Genomic DNA, 22263 nt, shown 5'->3' on the forward strand with positions numbered 1-22263 from the left:
TCCCAAAGTGGCATTCCACCTTTACATGTGTTATAGACTCACTGAAGTGCATTGAAACGAAAAGACATATCGATCAGCTCCTCCCCTTTTTTTAAAATAGCCAATATTTAGTTTATATCACAGCTCGGCCAGAGCCGTTGAGCTCGGTAAAGCCGCAGTTTCCTCCAAATCTCTTAACTGTTTCTCCTCGTAATCTCCTCCATTTCACTGTGGCGGTTTGCGTAACACTAACTTGAAACCAGACTTCATTCGCCCCAATGGAGAGCATATTTACACTGTCTGAATCGTTTCCTATACCCTATATAGTGCACTATGTGCCATTCACCATACACAAAATAGTAAATGTGTGAACAAGTGACTGATTTCAGACGCAGCTTCAGCGTCTATTTATAATGTAGGGGGCGGAGCTTCAGATTCTAGAGAGGATTTGATTGGACATAACTTTTCTGAACTTTTTTTTAATGTGATGACCAAAACATTATTTGTTCATCCTTCAAAGATTACCCCCATTTATAAAACTTAAAGTTTCAAGATGCAGGAAAACTCACACTTATTTAAAAATCATTTTTCTTTTAATAAAAAACAAAAAAACAAATCAAGGAAATTTCTCTGGCATTTCTTTCTTTTCGCTGTATCGGAAACGTACCGAACCGCGACACCACTGTGCCGTACCGAACCGAACCGTGAATTTTGTGAACCATTACACCCCTACTAATTACAGATGTTGATCTACCTCAAAGTTTGCCTTGATTGTTCTACGTTTACACACTACATTGCACACATTTTGTAACATTTTAATTAAGTTCGAGAGTTTCTTTAACACTTACTTTTTTATCTTAATATAAGGCATAAAGAAGATATTTTTGTTTACATTTTATTTAGTTTTTGACTGCTAAAACTAATATAATTTGTTTGCCTTAATAATGTGGATTAAAAAAAAAAATCCAACTTTTCTACTCGTCTTTACAAAAAAAAAAGTTATAAAAAATGTCAATAATCATCGACACTGAACGATATGAAACATTACATCGTGATCATTTTTCGATAGCCCTAAGCTGAAGTGCAGAGTGAGAGACTGTGAGTTTTGAATGCTTACATCTTCTAAATGCAAATTTCGTCATTGTTTTGGAGCACAATAGCTTATAGATAACAGTAAGACTAGCATATTCATACTACAAGACAAAAAACTTCATGAGGACTTGAAATGACGGCATGTGTTGAACAGGCTCTCACCTGAGCGGTGGCGCTCCAGTCCTCTGCTCTGCCCGAGGCACAGCTCTCCCTGCGTGCTGTTGCATGCTGTACTCAGATCAGTTTTGCAGTAAGACGGCGAGCCAGTCTGCACAACCTGAGGGATGTGTTTCTTTCTCTTCCTGGGGAGCTTCTGTTTGGCCATGGCTAGCGAGTAGTACATGCCAAAGTTATTGACGATGACGGGCACCGGCATGGCTATCGTAAGCACGCCGGCGAGGGCACACAGTGCGCCCACAACCATGCCAGACCACGTCTGAGGGTACATGTCTCCATAGCCCAAAGTGGTCATAGTGACCACAGCCCACCAAAAGCCAATGGGGATGTTCTTGAACATAGTGTGCTGGCTGGCCGTAGGGTCGGTCGGACTGGCTCCGATCCGCTCGGCGTAGTAGATCATGGTGGCGAAGATGAGCACGCCCAACGCCAGGAAGATGATGAGGAGCAGGAACTCGTTTGTGCTCGCGCGGAGAGTGTGTCCCAATACGCGAAGGCCCACGAAGTGGCGCGTCAACTTGAAGATCCGCAAGATCCGCACGAAACGCACCACCCGCAAGAAGCCCAAAACATCTTTGGCCGCTTTGGAGGAAAGTCCGCTCAATCCGACCTCCAAGTAAAACGGCAAAATGGCCACGAAGTCTATGATGTTGAGGACGCTCTTGACGAACTCGAGCTTATCCGGACTGAACGTCACGCGCACCAGGAACTCGAAGGTGAACCAGAGAACGCAAACTCCCTCCACGTAGGTGAGCGCCGGATCCGTCTCGATCTCGTACTGCAGACTGTCGTTGCGAGACACGTCCGTCTTGTTGATGACCGTGTTGAAGGCCTCGTGGGTCTCCAGGCAGAAGGTTGTGATGGAAACCAGGATGAAGAACAAGGAGGCGAATGCAATGAACTGGGAAGAGAAAGAGACAGAGAGACAGAGACAGAGAAGTGAGTGCGGTTTCAAACAACGCCACTATATTTACGAGGTCAGCTCTTGTTTAGCTTGAATGGCGCTGACATCCATTAGCAACTATTGGTAGGACGTGAGCTCTTGGTCTTTATACTGTTATTCAATGTCCAGTTGTCCTTGTTTTTATTTGTTGAGTCTTAAAAATGCTGTGTTTTCAAGGACTTTGGAATATTTCTATGAAAGCCTGTGAAAGCTTTGCCAAGCAGTGTTGGGGAAACTGTAGCTATTTGGGATATAATATAACTTATAACTTATAAAAAGCATAAATTATACATCAAAGATTTTCTTTAATATTTAACATAATTTAAATATTCCATATTTATCATTTTTATACAAGTATGATGTTATACGTATAAAAATAACACACACACATTACATATACACACATATAAATAAATAAATAAATAAATAAATATACACACACACATATATAATACATATATACACACACACACACACACACACATACATAATATATATATATATATATATACACACACACAGCGGTAATTGATTTGGAATCAGAACAGTATTCATTTGGCAAAAACAATTAGTGATTTTTTTTCACAAAATTACTGTAATAAATATGATTTATTTTCTATATTATTACAAAAAAATGCCATGCCAATAACCCTTTTGAATTGATTCATGAACCACCTAAAGGAACAGACTCATTCTTGTGAATCGGTTCATTTGGACAGCCTATTAAAAAGCATTTCCCAAAGCTTCATATGAGAGAGAGGTGCAACTTTTTGGGAAGGCACATCTATTTCCAGTATTGTCTCAGATATATTGCTTGTCTGTGGTACAGCAGCATTCATCGTGACATGAATAGCATTGCACTTTTAGTGAGTTTCTCTCCACCACTGTTGTCACGATAATGTGAGGCACAACAAAGCAAAACACTCTTCCAGTATCTTGGCCGGTCATCAGCGTGTAATATTTAATGTCAATAAAAGCCGTCAAATGAGTGAGTCAGACCTTGTAGCAGCTGCGTTCAGCCCACACAACAGCACTCCCGTCCCGTCTGTCAACACATCACCTTAATGTCCACACAATTATTCAGAAAGCACACATCATAACAGACCCCGTGTGCCGTCACTCAACCACAAACATACACACTCGCATAACTCAATATTACTCAATTATGCGCTCGTATCTCACCCCTTATATTCACGGCGAGCCTGTGATGTGCAAGTGCTAGAATACCAGATCAGCAGCACAGAACTGAGAAATCTCCAGTCAAAGTGTCGCTAAAGGCAGAAGCCGGCTCTGCCGAATGTGAAAAGACATCAGCGCGGGACAGCCTGTCCCCTCTGGATAGCGTCTCAAAGGAGCCTGTCTCTCGCTTTTACTCTTGCTTTGTTTTAGCGTCCTAATGAGGCTTTAACTCATCTGGAGGGCTATAATCACTGCAAAGCCAGCAGAAATGATCAGGACCGAAGCATTATGGGATCAGACAATGAAAACAACCTCCAAACGCACTATAATAGGGTCTTTGTTGGTCTACTGCGCGTGCGGTACACTTGTAAGCAGTATCTAATGATCTTGTCATCCACCGCAGGCCTCAGAAGTCTAATGTGGGGTTTGGCAGTGAACGCAGCTGGCAGGGATCTGTGTGGGGTTTCACATCCACACTAACCTCGCTTTATACCCCGTGACTTCATTAGCCAAGCAAGCAGCCTAAAGCTTAGCTATACTTTCATGTGTACACTTTATAGGCTACGTTCAGACTGCAGGGAAATGTGGCCCAAATCTGCTTTTTCTCATGACTGAATGGAATCTGATCTTTTCGATTATGGTTTGGGCCACTTCAATATGTGGTCCTAAATCTGATACAAGTCAGATGTTTTGCAATGCAACCGCATATCAGAATTAATGCAACCTTTACGTCACTGTTGATCGACATCCGTCACAATTCTGCGCTCATGGGAGTCACTTCAAAGATTTTTACATAGCAGAAATGATTAGGACAGTTGTGAAAGTAAATGAAAAGACAATTATGTGTCAGAACTTATAAGTGTTACAGTGACAGCTCTATATACACAAGAAAAACATCATAAATGTTTAAAAACTCTTTTTACATCCCCGTCTTTGTTTGTAATATTGCCTGTGCATAAGTTTGCTGGGTTCTGCGGCAGATCACACTATAAATAAATGCACAATCGCTTACTTGAATGTCATCCGTGTTTACTTCCATATGACAGCGCGCCGCGTGACGTCTTCTTATCGCAGTTTGAACACAGCCTTATAGGGCTTCATTTGCTCTGATTCTAAAACCTGGTGAGCTGCTCAACTACTGTAGGCTGCATTTTTATGCACCTGACAAATAAATGTCTCTGCAATTTCTATGGAGGTAGATTTGTGCCTCAGTCAAAAAAAAAGCAAAAGGTATTTGTGACGTAACATTTAAAATATGAAATAGTGACATTATGAGATAAAAAGTCACAAATCATATGCATGCATTTATTACAATAAAGACACACACACACAAAAAAAAAAAAAAAAAAAATTATATATATTATATATATATATATATATATATATATATATGCCAATCTCTAGGTATGGTGAAGGCTATGTGATGATGTGGGGCTATTTTAATTCCAAAGGCCAAGGGAACTTTATCAGGATGCATAGTATCCTAAAAAAATTTTTTTAAAAATACTTAAAAATAAAAATCTGCCTGCCTCTATGGGAATTTAACATAGGGGTGTACTCACTTATGCACCATGTATTTTAAGGAAGAACATTTATTTATTTACGATACATTATTCATTCACAAAGAAAATTGGTGTCCTTAAAGGTTGGATTTTTCCTAATTTTTTTAATTAAGGCATTAAGTTCAATTTCCAAAATATGATTTTTTATTCCTCTTTTTAGTCAACTTTAGCATGGGTGTCTAAACTTATGCATAGCACTGTATGTGTGTGTGTATATATATATATATATATATATATATATATATATATATATATATATATATATATATATATATATATATATATATATATATACACACACACATACAGTGCTATGCATAAGTTTAGACACCCATGCTAAAGTTGACTAAAAAGAGGAATAAAAAATCATATTTTGGAAATTGAACTTAATGCCTTAATGTATATATGTGTGTTTTTTTATTTTAATGCATAGATATAATTGCGTGTGTATGTGTATATATATATATATATATATATATATATATATATATATATATATATATATATATATATATACATATACATACACACACACACACGCGCAATTATATCTATGCATTAAAATAAAAAAAATTACAATAAAAACATATTTTACGTAAATTAATGTATTCATTATATTATATACACATACATGAATACTGTTCTGATAATTTATTATTAATTTTGGGGTGTATATATGCATATGCAAGTACATGCATGCATTACAACCTTACTTTAAAATAAATATATATCCCTGAATACCAGAAATAAAAAATTTCGAAGCAGATGGTGGATAGAAATCAAAAATACTGAAAAGTATTGCTAGAAAACCATTAAAGATGCACAATTATAATGAACAATATCTATCTAAAACTGAGATGTGCCTGATCATTTACAGTATTTTAAATCAGCCACTTATGAGGTTTTATTCAGTTAGGATGTTGCCTTATAAGGCAGAGAAGACAACAGCACAGCTCACTATAGGTTTAAAAAATGCAGCTCAGTAAGCAAAAAAAGCAGTTTCCCAGGAGCAACAATATTTAGTGTACATTTGACAGTTGCAGTGGATGGATTAGAACACCTGGAAAATAAAAATAATAAATTTCGGATATGTCCCGCATGACAGAAAAATCTATTTGAAGGGGTTGAGCTCCTTTGAAGAGAGGCTGGTATCTGTATTGACGTTGGAGGTGCTTTCTATGCTGATATAGAGGCTTTATACTCCTTTAAGTCCGTGGAAAATGGATCAAACATGCACTCTTCTTGCACTCCCCGAAGTGTATGTGTGTGTCGTGCCATAGATAGTGCTGTCTATGTGACAGGTTCTGATGCTAATAAAAGAAAGTTCTGCTTTTTATGCAAAGCTGCTTAAAAATGGTGATTGATTCGCGTGTGAAGTTGTAGACGTATCTGAATCTGTGTGTGTGTGTGTGTGTGTGTGTGTGTGTGTGTGTTTGGCCGTGACTGAAGGTCACCTGTGGATGATTCTCTCAGGACCCCCAGCTCTTAACATATGGCAGACACGGCACCGTCTCCCAGGCAACAGTGTCAGGAAAAGCTCCACGGCAACGAGACCCTGGTGTGTCAGACTCCTCTGAGCATGATTATCAGAATACACCCCATCTAAATCACACACACACACACACACACACACACACGCACGCACACGCACACGCACACACACACACACGTTTACTTGGCTATCTAAATGAGTACAATGCATAGAATAATTTTATAACAAGATGATTGACAGGCCGGTTTACAGTGACAGAATGCATGCATGTATAAGAGACAGTGCAATTTCAATCTCCCAAAATCTGCCTACTCTTCTTTTTCTTCACAAAAAGACTACATACTTTTAGGGCATAGTATGAGTAGACGGACTGAGACACAGTATGTACATGATGCTGCACATGACACAATAGTCAAACGTGGAAGGAAGGGAAAAACAGCTTAGTTTCTTAGACAGCAAAATAATAGATATTTGATATTGGCTTGAGAAAGCCTGCCAAGAAAGTGGTTTAATAAGCTGGAAGTTTGAAGGTTTTTCAGCTTTAAAAAAAACAATTTATCACACAAAAGGTTAGGTATCGCGCATTGCATTGTGGGATACAGTATTGTGTGGTGTGCTTTGTTACATACTGCAAATTTAGTGTTTGCATCCATGCATTCAGAAAATCAGCATACTGAAATTTGCATGAAGTAATTTGATGACAACATGTTTCAAATGTTCGCTGTTGCATAATGCATCACATACTACCACTGAACATGTACTGTAGGACACTAGTGAACATAAAACAGTCTGAAGTAATGAATACAGATGAAGTGTGTCATCGTCATTTTAGACCAGAATCAAGTCTTGTCACGGCTTTATTTGCGACGCTGTGATTCACAGTCACTCAAATATTATCGCTGACAGCCACATGCACACACACACACACACACACTCTCGCTGACAGCTCTGTTATTATCCGACTAATGTATTGCGAGTAGTTCACGCACTTATCAGGGGTCTGGACGACATCCCTGTGGCAGGAGAACGATGAAGGCTGAAAGCACATCAGAGCCACTAATGGCTTTCAGAGGAAATCTGCTCGGAGGTTCAGTCCTGAGATGTGTGTCTGTGGGTGAGTTATACGTGTGAATCACGTCTACAGGTGTGTCCTATAGTCCCTGTTCAACAGCAGGAGCGGGAAGTCCTTTCACACGAGCGGAGGGACGTTCAACAATCACATTCGCTCCCGGCATGCAACTTCTTATGTAGGTCATGCACAAAAAAAGGTGCCTGTGGATCTGCTCCAAAAACAAGCAAGCTACACCAGCGGCTGCCTTCTAAGGCATCATCCTAACAGGAATAAAAGCTCATAAGTGACTTATTTAGAAGTCTTTACATGGACAGCAACTCTGCATGACACATAAACAGTGCTCCTCACATGGAGACTTGACTCAGTTTTTAATCAGCATGCTATACAAACACCACAATATTCTAATAAACTATTTATTGTTCTTACCGTTCAGAAGTTTAGGGTCGGTAAGATTTTTTCATGTTTCTGAAAGAAGTCTCTTATGCTCAGCCAGGCTGCATTTATTTGATCAAAAATACAGTAAAAACTTAAATATTATTACAATTTACAACAGCAACTCTGCATGACACAAACAGTGCTCCTCACATGGAGACTTGACTCAGTTGTTAAAGCGTAACTCTCGCCAAAATTGAGCCTAGGCTCTTTTTGTGAATCTACCCGAGTCAAACTTTCGTGTAAAAGCATAATTAGGATGGAAACGCCACTTTTAAGACTGACCGTAGTTTCGTTTTTGGTCAAATTGCCTTTTGAATGGGAGTGCATGGGGCACGTCTATGATAGCATCAAAATCACTATTTTTAAAACACTAAGAAGGCTCGACACATGAAACTTTGCTGGAAGTGTCACCAGGGGCTCTACACATGAACTCCAGCATTGAGCATTGTTTGTGTGCAAAAAGTTTACTAAAAAGAAAGATCTTTTTATCAGTTCACTTTATCAGTTAGTGTTTCCGTTGGCTGGAATTTTGTCAGACAAAAGTAGTCGATCTCCGAATGCAACGTAACATGAGGAGAGTAAAGATGGAAAGCTCCTAAAGCTTGTTTCCATATAAACTCACGGATAATTTTTTATCTAAGTTATAATGCTTTTCATTGAAATTATAAGTTCATGACATTTCCTCATATGGAGTCAGTTCATTACGTTGCATTCGGAGATCGACTACTTTTGACTGACAAAATTCCAGCCACCGGAAACACTAACTGATAAAGTGAGTCGTACAAAATCTTTCTTTTTAGTAAACTCTGTGCACACAAACAATGTTCTCAATGCTGGAGTTCATGTGTAGAGCCCCTGGTGATACTTCCAGCAAAGTTTCATGTTGTGTCGAGCCTTCTTAGTGTTTTAAAAATAGTGATTTTGATGCTATCATAGTCGTGCCCCAATCACTCCCATTCACAAGGCAATTTGACCGAAAACAAAAATACAGTCAAACTTAAAAGTGGCGTTTCCATCCTAATTATGCTTTTACACGAAAGTTTGCCTCGGGTAGATTAAAAGAGCCTGGGTTCAATTTTGGCGAGAGTTAATCAGCATGCTATACAAACCCACAATATTGTAATAAACTATTTTTATTGGTCTTACCGTTCAGAAGTTTGGGGTCGGTAAGATTTTTTCATGTTTCTAAAAGAAGTCTCTTATGCTCGGCCACGAGGCTGCATTTATTTGATCAAAAATACAGTAAAAACTGAAATATCATTACAATTAACAACAGCTGTTTTCTGTGTGAATCTATTTTTAAATCTAATTTATTCCTGTGATCAAAGCTGAATTTTCAGCATCAGTCTTCAGTGTCACATGATCCTTCAGAAATCATTCTAATATGCTCAAGTAACATTTTTCATGAAACTTTTTTTTGCGCGATTGATATTAATTGCATCATAAGTCACTTTGCAATATAAAGGCCCCTGTATAATATATTTTCTGTGTTCCGCTCCGTCTCGCACTCAGCTTTTAAAGTATACTCAACCGTGGACATTCGAAACATGCACAGTACAATGGCTTTATTAATACTCTACGAGACATCAGAGGGCAGCACTGGGTCGTGTCATTTATACAACATTCGCTCGGAAGGATAGAAGAGGAAAAGTAGCGGATCCGCCATTGCATGCAAACCCAGTAAACAATTACTGTCTTTCAACGCTGAAATATGGTTAAAAATAACGACGTGATCAACTTAGTAGTTTCGGCCCGACTGTTTGACTACATGTTTTCAACTGATCATCTAAGACAGGATAAGTCTGTTATACATGCTTAAATAGAGAGAAAAGCAAACTACCAAACCATGTTCATTATTATCTCAAATAAATGTAAAGAGTTTTACATATTCCATCAAGATGTTGAAGATCGACCTGTTTTCAATGTTGAAAAGTCGAAATTAGACGTTGAAGATTTACGTCCATTCAACGTCTAGTAGACGACTTTTTGCTAGTTGGGAACTTTAGAACAAGAACCAAAACTTTTGTAAAGTAAACTTAAGGCTTAAGTCGCAGCATGTTTTTAATGATAAAAACGTTACTATACACATTCACTTAAATATAAAATATATGCAATTGATTCACTTTATTCCACATCTTGCTTTTTTCCACTGACTCTGTTGCAGTGCATTGTGGGATTGCAGGTCACTTGCCAAACAAAGCATGTTGCAAATCTAACAAGAAGTTACTTTAATAAGCATTAAAATGAGTAACGCACAAAATGTTGTGGGGGAACGGTGCATATCCAGCTATTATTTATAATTAGTTTTTTTTATTATATTAATCCCCATTTGTCTCACTTTGTTTGCTATCTAAAATCAGACTTAAGCTGTGTTCGACTTGACGCGATCTCGTGTGTGACATCAAAGTACCGCGAGAGCGATTAGAGAACAGACGGATCTACTTTCACTGACCCCGTAGAAATGCATTATGGGACAAAAAAAAGTGTCTGTGGCTTTTTTCATAGGCAGAATCTTAACTCAAAAGGAACCTCATAATTGTGAAATCATGAAAAATGCTGTTTTTGTAGGCAGCTCATTGTGTTTCTGAACAGAGCCTGTGTGTGTGTGTGTGTGTGTGTGTGTGTGTGTGTGTGTGTGTGTGTGTGTGTGTGTGTGTGTGTGTGTGTGTGTGTGTGTGTGTGTGTGTGTCTGTTCATATATAAGCATGCAATCTGGTGTTCTTCTGTTTTGTGCATTATAAATGGCCATCTCCTCTTCTTTCCACAGCAATTGCTGTTTAATTCATTTCATGCTCTTTCAGTAAAGCTTGATGGGCTTTTGACAGTCAGACCGGAGAGATCAGCCCATGCCCATCTAAACTCCATTAAAGTCACATCACAACGTCATATCAAGTTTTCAGGGCTCTCAGTATACACAAGTTCATCAGTATGCTGAGATCATGATTATGTGCTCAAGCCAATGGGCAAAATGCAAGCGGAGGCACTTCATATGTTGAGAATGGCATAACACACGACTCCAATTGCTGATTAAATCAAGCAGATCATGTAATGAATTTACATTAATATCATACTAATCTTACTAGTATGGTTAGTATGATTATTATGGCTAATACTCTATTATTTCTGCCATATAAAAATATGTATTCTACTGTTCAATTCAAAATAAGTCATTTTAAATATATTGCAGTGAAATAATTTCTTCAAACTATTACATAAACATAACTCTATAAACGCAATTTCTTTTTTAAATAAAATCATTACAATAAATTACGTGATTTAAACATCCAGTCAACGTTAATGAATCATTCAAAATAATTTGCCAGTGATTCATTAAAAGAATCGACTCATAAGAGTCAACTGTTCATGAATCAGACTATAGTGTTTTATTTTTGCACACAGCCAGGAAAAAACCCCAAGAGAAACGTATGCTGTCATTATATCATTCCTTTTGACACCAAATAGCGGCGCAACAAACACTGATCCAGAGAATCTACTGACAGATTCTGTCGTGTCTCTCTCCTAAACGCCCGAGATGTGTCTTTCAGCGAGTCTGATATGATCTGTGCTCACAGTCGTATTAGCCATCTGTTCATCACTCCTACTCCTAAACGGCGTGTCAGTGACGTCACCGGCCTGGTGGTTCCTACTGTACCGTCAGAAGCTCCCGTACAAACACACACACCGTCCCGCTGGCGTCCCTGCAGGTAGTGGCAGATGTCCTGATCATGTGTGTGATCTCACGGCAGGATTCCCGCTCTAATGACAGACACGCGGGCCGTGAAAAACCTTATAAACAATGAACACACAAACCCCATTAACACTAGAATCTAGAATTATATATTCTATTTTTATATATATATTCTAATTTGAATAGTCAAATTTTGAAACTTTTTCTTTTTACTTAAATGCACATTTATGGAAGATGGTTTCTGCCACTGAATAAAATATAAAAAACATAATTGTGACTTATGACTTTTTTTCTTTGCAATTGCGAGTTTCACATTTCTGAGAAAAAAAATCCGAATTGTGAGATATGAAGACATAGTTCTGAGAGATAAAGTCACAATTCTAATGCTCACAACTGCAAGATATAAAGTTGTAATTCTACTGTAATTCTTAGTTAATATCTCGCAATTCTGACTTTTCTCAGAAATGTAATAAACTTGCAATTGTGAGTTATAAAAGTCAGAATTGCGAGTTTATATCTCAGAATTATGACTGTTTCTCAGAGTTTGCGAGTTTATATCTCAGAATTATGACTTTATAACTCACTGATTCTGAGGAAAAATGTCAGAATTGAAAGATGTAAACTCGAAATTACAGGAAAAAAGTCAGAACTGTGAGATAAAAAGTCGCAATTACCTTTTTTATTCTGTAGCGGAAACAAGCTTCCATGGGCATTTCATTGGCTATCTCAAAATGACTGAGATGGCCAATCACATCAAACAAGGCGGGGCTTCAGGTTTTAACGCTGAAAAAGTGTGAGGTCAGTAGCTAAATATTTTATATTTGACAACTGTTTGACATTAGGATGTTAAACAATGAGCAAATTTTGAATTTAAAAAGGATGAATCATTTACGTGATTAATGCAATTCAAAACTGAATGTGACGAAATATTTTGGACACATGCTCAAATTCACTCTTATTTGTCATTTCAATGATCAATCCAGTGGTGCATGTAATTTCAAATAATAATACGGAAACTATGAAAACGTGCACAGATTTGGTAACAAAAACATTTTAAATGCATCCTTGCATTTCATTAGCCTGGAAATCCAGACCCAAATCTGAAAGATTAATGGTCTGGCGTCGACTAATGAAAATCGGCCAGCTCGAGGGGCGGCACCAAACATGCATTTGAAAATCTCCCTGCACGCAATTGGATAACACTACGACCAATCACAACAAGCCACATACGCTTAGCTAGCGGAGCTAACTGGTAGATTAGACTCTTGCCGTATCCGGTCTGCAAAACAGCAAAAACACCCTTCTTGCAAAGGAACGATTTGAGCGCCGTCTTCTGTTCCTCTTTTAGATAAAAAGCCAAGTCTAACTCGTTCATTGTAGCGGCCAAAGCCGTTTCAAACAACTGGTGTTCATCCATAGCCATCTTGCAATGTTTACTAATGACTTCGACGACACAGTAATAATAATAATAATAATAATAATAATTTGTTACATTTATATAGCGCTTTATCTGAGACCTCAAAGCGCTTTACATAGATGGGGGAATCTCCTCAACCACCACCGATGTGCAGCATCCACTTGGATGATGCGACGACAGCCATATTGCGCCAGAACGCCCACCACACACCAGCTTAATGGTGGAGAGGAGACAGTGATGAAGCCAATCAGTATACGGGGATGATTAGGAGGCCATGATGGACAGAGGCCAAGGGGCAAATTTGGCCAGGATGCCGGGGTTACACCCCTACTCTTTTTCGAAGGACATCCTGGGATTTTTAATGACCACAGAGAGTCAGGACCTCGGTTTAACGTCTCATCCGAAGGACGAGTGCTGTCGTCATCTCGCCTCTGGCCCGCCTATATCAGATAACCCGCTGTGATTGGTGCAGCTCGGATACAAGGGCATATTTAATGAGCATCATTACTCGACGCCACAGTAACTCGCAGAGCAAATTCAACTTGTGCTCTCGCGAGAACACACGAGTAGCATTTCATGTCATCAGACAGGACGTGGCTATTTCCCTTCTCATTAATCTAACATTTGCACGGGTCCAGGAGGAGATCCTGTATAAACGTTCAGAGAGCCCAGAGGACACTTGATTGGCTGATTTAAACCCGCTGTGATCAGGGAGTAATTAACATCTCACTAATTCATTTGCATCACTGTGGTTTGTTGCATGTTGCTCATCAGAGAAACGAGCGAGAGAGCGGTCGCGTGTGCAAAACACGAATGCACAAAGACCAGATGTTTAAACTCATTACAAACATTTATTTATTAAGCGTGTGTGAAATAGAATATTTAATGAAAATAAATTTAGGACGGCACTTATCCAACTGATTCCAGTGGTTTATGCACAGCATCTACTGCAGATATAACCTTCATTACAACCTTCAACGCAACATTAAATTACTGCAATTGGCAAGAATTTACAAAAGCTGCATTGCCTAGCAATCAAAAACAACGACTAAACAGTTATTTTGCTGTTGATTGACATTATGTTCTACATGCATTGACCAGTCATCCAAAATAAGCCCAGGATTGTGTATTAAGAGATTCAAATGGTTTAAAATGTTCATGTTCACTTTATTAAAGACACAGTGCACACAATGCATGCTGGAATAACCAAGAGTAAATGTTGTAGAATTGGGCTAAAACAAGAAATGTGCTTCCTGAAATGTTGCCTACATTGGCATCTCCCTAGGATTCACACACGGCAGAGCTTCTCCTTGGCTTCCCTCTGTGTTTTTGTAGGTTATAAAAAGGTGCAGCAGCCGATCGTGTGTCTCCACATCCACAAAGACTGTCATTGTGTTTTCTTCTCATATCAGGGGTACCATGGTAACCGCACCCCTCTCTCTCCGCCGTAACGAGGACGAGGGGTGAGCGAGAAGACAAGCGGAACGGGAAGAGTTGGGGAGGATGGCAGGGAGAAAACAACAGTGCGTTTGGCACAGAACGCAGGGATTTCCCTCACAGATGCGCTCACACACACACACACACACAGCGCCGGATCTCACAGACGCACATCTAAACAATGAAAGGTCATCCTGTGTGTCCGTGGGATGTGAGCAGAAAGGATGGAAATAACAACAGATGGAGACGAACTGAAACTGAATGCAAATGACACACAAACCCTCAGCACATGACACAGAGAGAGAGAGAGAGAGAGAGTTTGAGTTTTTAACAACAACTTTTATTTCTCAGAACTTCACACTGCAATTGTTACATTCTAATCACATTCTTGTCACATATTATTCTTTCTTCCGTATTCTAATACTTATTGCAACACCAAATCAAAAAACAACATTCCATCCACAACTGTGCAAATAGCTTCATTATATCCCCACCTTTGCAAAAACCCTTCATAATCATTAACCAGCTTATAAAACTTAAAATCAATCAGAACCCGACTTTTCACCAAATTTTTAAAAACAGTCTCAACTTTCTGCCCCACTAAACCTTCTAGTTTTTTCTTCCTTGAAATATATATAGCTCTTTTAGCTTGTCCAATCAAGAAATTTAGCAATTGACATTTACTTTTTTGTGACGCTCTATAACATGGACCAAGAATGAAATTCTGAATGGAGAAATTGTCACCAAAATTAAAAAACATTAACTTCAGTATACTAAACAAACTCGTTAATCTTAAACATTCTAAAAAGCAGTGAAAAATCGTTTCCCTTATTTTACAGAAAGGACATTCATCAGACACATTAGAATTGATAACACTCACAAATGCATTAACAGCAACTGTGCCGTGCAATATTTTCCATTGAAGATCACCAGTGTGCTTTTCTAATGGTGGTTTATAAAGAATTCTCCATACAGGTTTAACATCATCTTCCAACCCCAGTTTTTCTCTCCACACTGTATCTTTTCGTTCTTTAAGAATTGTTTTGTTTAAGATCTTTACACAGCATTTATATAACACTTTACTTTGAACATCTTGAAAATTCAAATTCTCCAGACCCTCCAAATCCAAAAAAAACCCGCTTAAACCCTTTAAATCAGGAGTAATTAAAATTGTTGGAAAAGGATCTGAAGTAGTATAAACCACTTTGCCATCATAATATTCTTTCAACACCATTTTTTCTTCCACTGTCAACCTTTGCAATAATAACTCTAACACTTTACCAACTTGTCGTACAGAATGAATTCCCAAATGAGAAACCACAGCTTGAGAATTACATAGCTCAGGACCACCAATGTCCATTAAATGATGTAACTTTAATGTTTTGGATGAACACAGTATTTGAGATAGTCCTGGTGTGGCTTCACAAGCCACATCCAACCTCGCTCCATGAACAAGAGGTTCCTCAAGCAGCCAGTACAGAGATGTTGTGTTTTGCCTCTGTTTTTTAAAAAGTTGCCAGACATTAAAAAGTCCTTTGTAGAATTGAATCGACGTACTAAACTGTAGTTTGCCAAAGTCTGTTAAAAAGAGTCCTGAGTTCAAATTCAATCCACTCACTTGATTAAAGATTATATCAGCTACTTTCCTCCAGACCACATTCTCTGGTCCCGTCAAATATCTCTGTAGAAACAACAATCGAAACGTCGCTCTTCTGCTGGCCAGATGTATGAGTCCTTGTCCGCCCTTCTCCGTGGGGAGAAACAGTACGCTCTGGGCAATCCAGTGGAATCCACTCCAAAAAAAGTCTACTATGATGGCTTGTAGTTTTGCCAAAAGCCCAATAGGAGGATCAATACAAGTCAATCGATGCCATAACATTGATGCAACCAAATTGTTAATGACTATAACTCTCCCTCTAAATGACATCTTCGGCAAAAGCCACTTCCATTTATCTAACTTCCCTTTTACTTTTTCTAAAATACCTTCCCAATTTTTCTGTAACATAGCATCATTCCCAAGATAAACTCCCAGATACTTAATTCCATCCTTTCTCCAGGACAGGCCTCCTGGTAAACTAGGAGGATCACCATCCCATTCACCACACACCAATGCCTCACTTTTAGACCAGTTTACTTTGGCTGAAGAAATAATGCCAAAATCATCAATAATTTTCTTTAACATCAGTATATCCTTTTGATCTTTAACCATAACAATAACATCATCAGCATAAGCTGATAATTTAACTTTTTCACCTGATTGTGGTATCGACCAGCCTTCAATATTATTTCTAATTTTTACCAACAAAGGTTCAATCGCCAATGCATACAGCATTCCTGACAATGCACATCCCTGTCTAATCCCTCTTTTGACTTTAAAAGGTGCACACAAACCTCCATTTATCTTCAGCACACTCTCAATGTCCTGATACAAGACCCTAATCATAGCAATAAAACCTGAGCTGAACCCAAACTCCTCCAGTGTACGCCAGAGATAGCCGTGCTCAACCCGATCAAACGCCTTTTCCTGATCTATGGAAATAAGACCAGTATTTAAACCCAATAACCTGGAGACTTCCAAACTATCTCGAATCAAAAATATATTATCAAAGATAGACCTCTTAGGCACACAGTACGTCTGATCGTGATGAATGACCCGACCAACCACCTCCCTCAGTCTTATTGCCAAAACCTTAGATAAAATTTTCAAATCAGTGCACAGAAGTGAAACGGGTCGCCAATTCTTCATATCTTTCAGATCTCCCTTCTTTGGCAGCAGGGTTATGACTGCCCTTCTGCAGCTCAGTGGTAGCAAGCCATCAGCCAGACTCTCACTCAGTACTGCAAGCAAATCATCCCCTATAACTGCCCAAAAAGCCTTATAAAAGTCGATAGGGAGGCCATCCATTCCAGGTGCCCTGCCACATTCCATGCTCCGCAGTGCAATCTGCAATTCTCCTATGGAAATGGGCTTATGAAGTTCAACATTCACTTCATTCGGCACTTTTGGCAACCCTGTATGAAACCCATTGACTGACTCATCCACTTCTGTACTCTCACTCCTATACAATTCTGAATAAAAAGACACCGCCCTTTTTCTAATCTCATTGGGCTCTGTTATGTCTGTTCCAGTTGTTGAGTATAGCGAGTGAATGAAACGACTTTGACCATTCTTTTTTTCTAGACCAAAGAAGAACTTAGTCGGGCCATCCATCTGTTCAATGCTCTGAAATCGAGAACGGACCAGTGCGCCCTGTGTTTTAACACCTAACAGTTCATCTAACTTGCTCTTTTTGAATTTGAGGAGTTCACTCTGCCCTTGGTTTCCTGTGGATGCTGTTGAATTCTGCAGTTCCACAATTTCGCTCTCCAGGTTTTTCATTGACCGGGAAATGTCCCTGGAAACATTGAGTGTGTACTGCCGGCACAGTTGCTGTATTTCCACTTTACCACAATCCCACCACTGTCGTAAAGATCTATATTCATTCTTTTTCAACCCAAACTGTTTCCAAAAATATGTAAATGTCTCAATAAAAGACTTATCTTGCAACAATAAAACATTAAAGTGCCAATAAGCACTTTTGGGTTTTATATTTGCTATGTAAATATTACATTCAACTAAACAGTGATCAGAAAAACTTACAGGTAAAATCACACATTTCTTTATAACATTAAAATGCTGCTTACAACAATAAAATCTGTCAAGTCTAGCCAAGGTAATTAAATTCTCTCTTGCCTGTGCCCATGTATATTGTCTTTCATTCTTATGCAATATTCTCCAGATATCATAGAGATCGTGTTCGGAAATGAGTTTCAACATTTCATGCTGGGATGCAATATGGGGCTCTTTATGGTTCCTATCTACTTTAGCATCTTCTGTGCAGTTAAAGTCTCCTCCCATAAACATATACTCTTCTTGTTCCAAACTAGAAAGAGCATCATTCAATTTTTTCAAAAAGTAAACCCTCTCAGGACCACAAACAGGAGCATAAACATTTACAAAAACTAAAACAAATTTTTCAAATTTTGCTCTAACTTTCAATAGTTGCCCTTCAACAATGTGTTCAACCTCATATGATAAAGGTTTCATGTGTTTTTGAAAAAGAACAGCTACACCACCACTAGTTGAACTTTTATGACTTAAAATAACTTCTCCATCCCATCCCATTTTCCAATCAGTCTCATTTTTTGCATCACTATGGGTTTCTTGAACCAACATCACATCATATTTCTTTTGCTTTATTAATTCAAAAAGCTTTGTTCTCTTCCCACTTTCTCGTACTCCATTTACATTGAGTGTGCCCAATCTTAGCGTGCTCATATATGTATGAATAGAGACCAAAACTGGGCAAAGCAACCAAAAAAACAACACAAGAAAAATAAAGAACTCATTCTGTTTCAAATTCATCGTTAAGTATATTCATTTTAGTCTTTTGCACAAATTTTTTCAATCTGTAAATCTCTTGATCAGTCAAACTCTTTGCACCCTTCTCTTTCATTGACATTTTAGCTGAATTAACAAACAATTCTCGGTCCGGGAAATACTCTTCCACTCTCACTCCTTTCATTCCCTTAGTTGTTTGTAAGAATTTTCTTATTTTCTCAATCGTATAATCACTTCTAACGGATCTTTTTTGTGAGGCTGAATTCACAGATCCTGAAGAATCACTCCCACTTTCTGGGGCGGATTGAGACTCATCAACATTGCTCATCTCTGATTCCATCTGAATCTCAGAATCTCCAACATCTTTTCCAGATATTTCATCTCCAGTTTCTTTCCTAACTCTCTTCCCACATCCTTTTTTCTTCAATTTCCGTTTAATTGCAGGTGTTTTAAACACACTTTCATCTTCTACCATTTCCATGTCTTCGTCACCTCCTATTACAACCACTTTAGGATCAGTTGCCTCAAACTCTTTCCTGTTTGCTTTATCATCCTCATTCACAACCTCTTCCAAGTTTTCCTTTTCCTTTTCCTTTCCAACTTCATTAATATTTCTATCTCCCTTTTCTGTGTCAGCACTCGATCCTTCACCAGTTGCTGACTGTCCCTGTTCTTCATTTCTACCCACATCTGTCTGCTCCTCACTCTCATTCTCATTTAGAAGCACTACTGATTCAACCTTCTCAGGACAAGCACGAATTATATGTCCCTCCTGCCCACAGCCAAAGCACTTCATACTTTCTGACGTTGCATAGATCAAATAATCATAATTGTCCACCTTAAATTTCATGACTAAGCTTAGCTCCTCATTTTCATTTTTTAGAATCATATATGTCTGTCTTCTAAATGAAACCACATGTTTCAGCTCAGGTAACTTACACCCTAAAGCAATCTTCCTGATTTTAGACACAACTTTACCATGTCTCATCAATTCTCTTTCAATCATCTCATCTCTGATGAATGGCGGTACATTTGAAAGTGTAATCCTTTTTGCCGGCTGGACTAAAGGCATTACCGGGGTAAACGCACTGTTGACGATAATCCCTCTCACTACAACATCATTAACTTTCTCTACGCTGTTCAAAAAAATCACTACAGCACTATTCATTCTAGCTGCAGACAAAATACTAGAGTATCCAACAACTTCAGCGACTGCAATTGTGCAATCTTCAACCGAGCAACGCTCTGCAGTGATGACTTTAATGCCATGCTTCCGCGTTAAGTTATCTAAACTGTGAGACGCCGCCATATCGGCCAGCGTCTCTACTTACTCAATATTGTACTATCCAAACAAACGATTTACACAACCACAGCCGTAATAGAAGAGAAAATTAGAAAAAAACTCACTCATTCAACGCCACACACTCCTCCGCTCACACGCTCCCCACAGACACTCCGCACATGCGCACGAGAGAGAGAGAGAGAGAGAGAGAGAGAGAGAGAGAGAGAGAGAGAGAGAGAGAGAGAGAGAGAGAGAGAGAGTAAATCTCTCTCGCTCGCTCTGACAGGCTGTCCGGCTCGCTCGGGGAAGCCGGTTAAACTCGCGCGCTCGGCACGCTGCCAGCAACCCACGTAAAGTAGAATATCAAACACTTCCAAGCCTTCACTTCTCATCTTAATAATTCAGTGTAACTTCAGCACTCGTGAGACAGTCTTGATGTGAAAATGCTTTAAATGCACTGACATCACACTCTCACACAATACTGCCCTCCTGAAAGTGTGTATGTGTGTGTGTGTGTGTGTGTGTCAGTGATTTGTGTGTGCCAAGTCAAAATTAATTATTTGTTCAACTATTTAAGCAGTCAGCAACATTTATGGTAATTTATGGGGGGGGGGGGGGGGGGGGGCAGCTGCAGCTCTTAAACTCATTATGCCCTTTTTCTGTCCCATATCCAATATTCTCCATTGTTGCAGCTCCTCTCTTCCCAGTCTGTCAGTAACGCTCTGTTTACTTCCTGTCTCTATGAAGCCCCTCCTTCTGAAAAGCACAGTGTGCTCTGATTGGTCGGCTGGATCAGTGTGTTGTAATTGGTCAAGCGCTTCGAGTGTGTTTGGGAAATGTCCCGCCCCTTACAATAACCACTAGGAAAATAGGGGAGGGTCATGTCTTTTTATTCTTTGTTGAGGGGAGGGTCATCCAACTTTTTTTAGTCTAGGGGGAGGGTCACCCAACTTTTGTGAAAACAGCAACATTTCAAAGTGGCTTGTTTGGTGCATATTTTTTTACATGTAGCTCCATGTAGCTCTCGCGGTCTCGGCCCCGTTAGTGAGTAAATCTACTGAAAATTGCCACCATAACAGTGGAGTGTGATGTGTAAGATGAAGGGCTACCACATCTTTAAATTACTAAGGTAGGCTACATAATAAAATACGTAGACCTAGACCAAAAAACTAGTTGAGGATAAATTCGTTAAAATTGGTCAATTCCAGCGTTATGGACGTGACATTTGCAGTCAAAACTTGAAATATAAATTCTCAGAAAAAGCATTTAATACCAATATATTGACACGTCTGTTTATATCATACTCCCTTAATAAAGGAGTCAAGACATTAGAAAAATATCAGTCTACACATGCGTTTTATATTTAATATGAGCGAAATACACATTTGACGTGACACAAAAAATCTTTAACTTTTAGGTGGCAAAATATTTTTTAGTAATTCTATGAATTACACTGCGCAAACCAAAAGATGTATACCCACCGGATGAAGAAGGGTCGGCCTCCACAGAACATAAAATATTATTTTTATTTTATTTTTCGTGTTCGCTTTTATGAGGAAAAAAACAATGTTATGGACTTGACAGTTCTCCGTTACGGACATGACCGCTCTGAGAGCGACTTTAAAACTTTCACAGAGACCTCAAACAGAAAGCACAAAGCCTTTCTTTTAAAGTGAATTTCGTTTTTTATTAATTGTATCTGAATTTTAATCAATGTTTCATCAATCAATTGCCTGGATTTAAGTAAATATAGTAGAAAATAGATAATCATGACACGGAGGCGCCGGCGAGTGAACTGACTCTCGTCTCATAAATGAACCGAAACTCAGCGTAAGGTACTTGCCTCACAGACCTGAGAAATATATAGAAAGCTTGAAATGTCTACTTTTAAACAGAACAATTCAAAACGAAAGAAAACAGACTGCTCTCTTATGTAATCCGTATGAAATGTGCATTTCTCTCTGGCGCGTTCACTACTGCGAAGATCGCGAGTCAGCATCGTCAACTTCATCTTTGCAGTCGACACAGAAAACACTTGTTTATTAATAAACAATTAAAATGTCTCCTTTCTATATTTGACATATTCATAATCATTACTTTTGCCGGTTCTTTGTGACAGCTTTTAGA

General features: G+C 38.8%; 1 protein-coding gene across 5 annotated transcripts in view; it reads right to left on the bottom strand.

Annotated features, from left to right (window-relative positions):
- kcnc2 (potassium voltage-gated channel, Shaw-related subfamily, member 2) overlaps positions 1 to 22263 on the bottom strand; it is a 70875-nt gene that overhangs the window by 29648 nt on the left and 18964 nt on the right. For all 5 annotated transcript variants that reach the window (XM_079869947.1, XM_079869949.1, XM_079869948.1 and 2 more), the window contains exon 2: positions 1234 to 2149. In XM_079869947.1, coding sequence (XP_079726073.1) covers positions 1234 to 2149 — 916 coding nt within the window. The remainder of the gene's footprint in view (positions 1 to 1233; positions 2150 to 22263) is intronic.

The sequence above is a fragment of the Squalius cephalus genome (assembly GCF_949319135.1).
Source record: "Squalius cephalus genome assembly, chromosome: 4".
In the NCBI taxonomy this organism is placed as follows: domain Eukaryota; kingdom Metazoa; phylum Chordata; class Actinopteri; order Cypriniformes; family Leuciscidae; genus Squalius; species Squalius cephalus.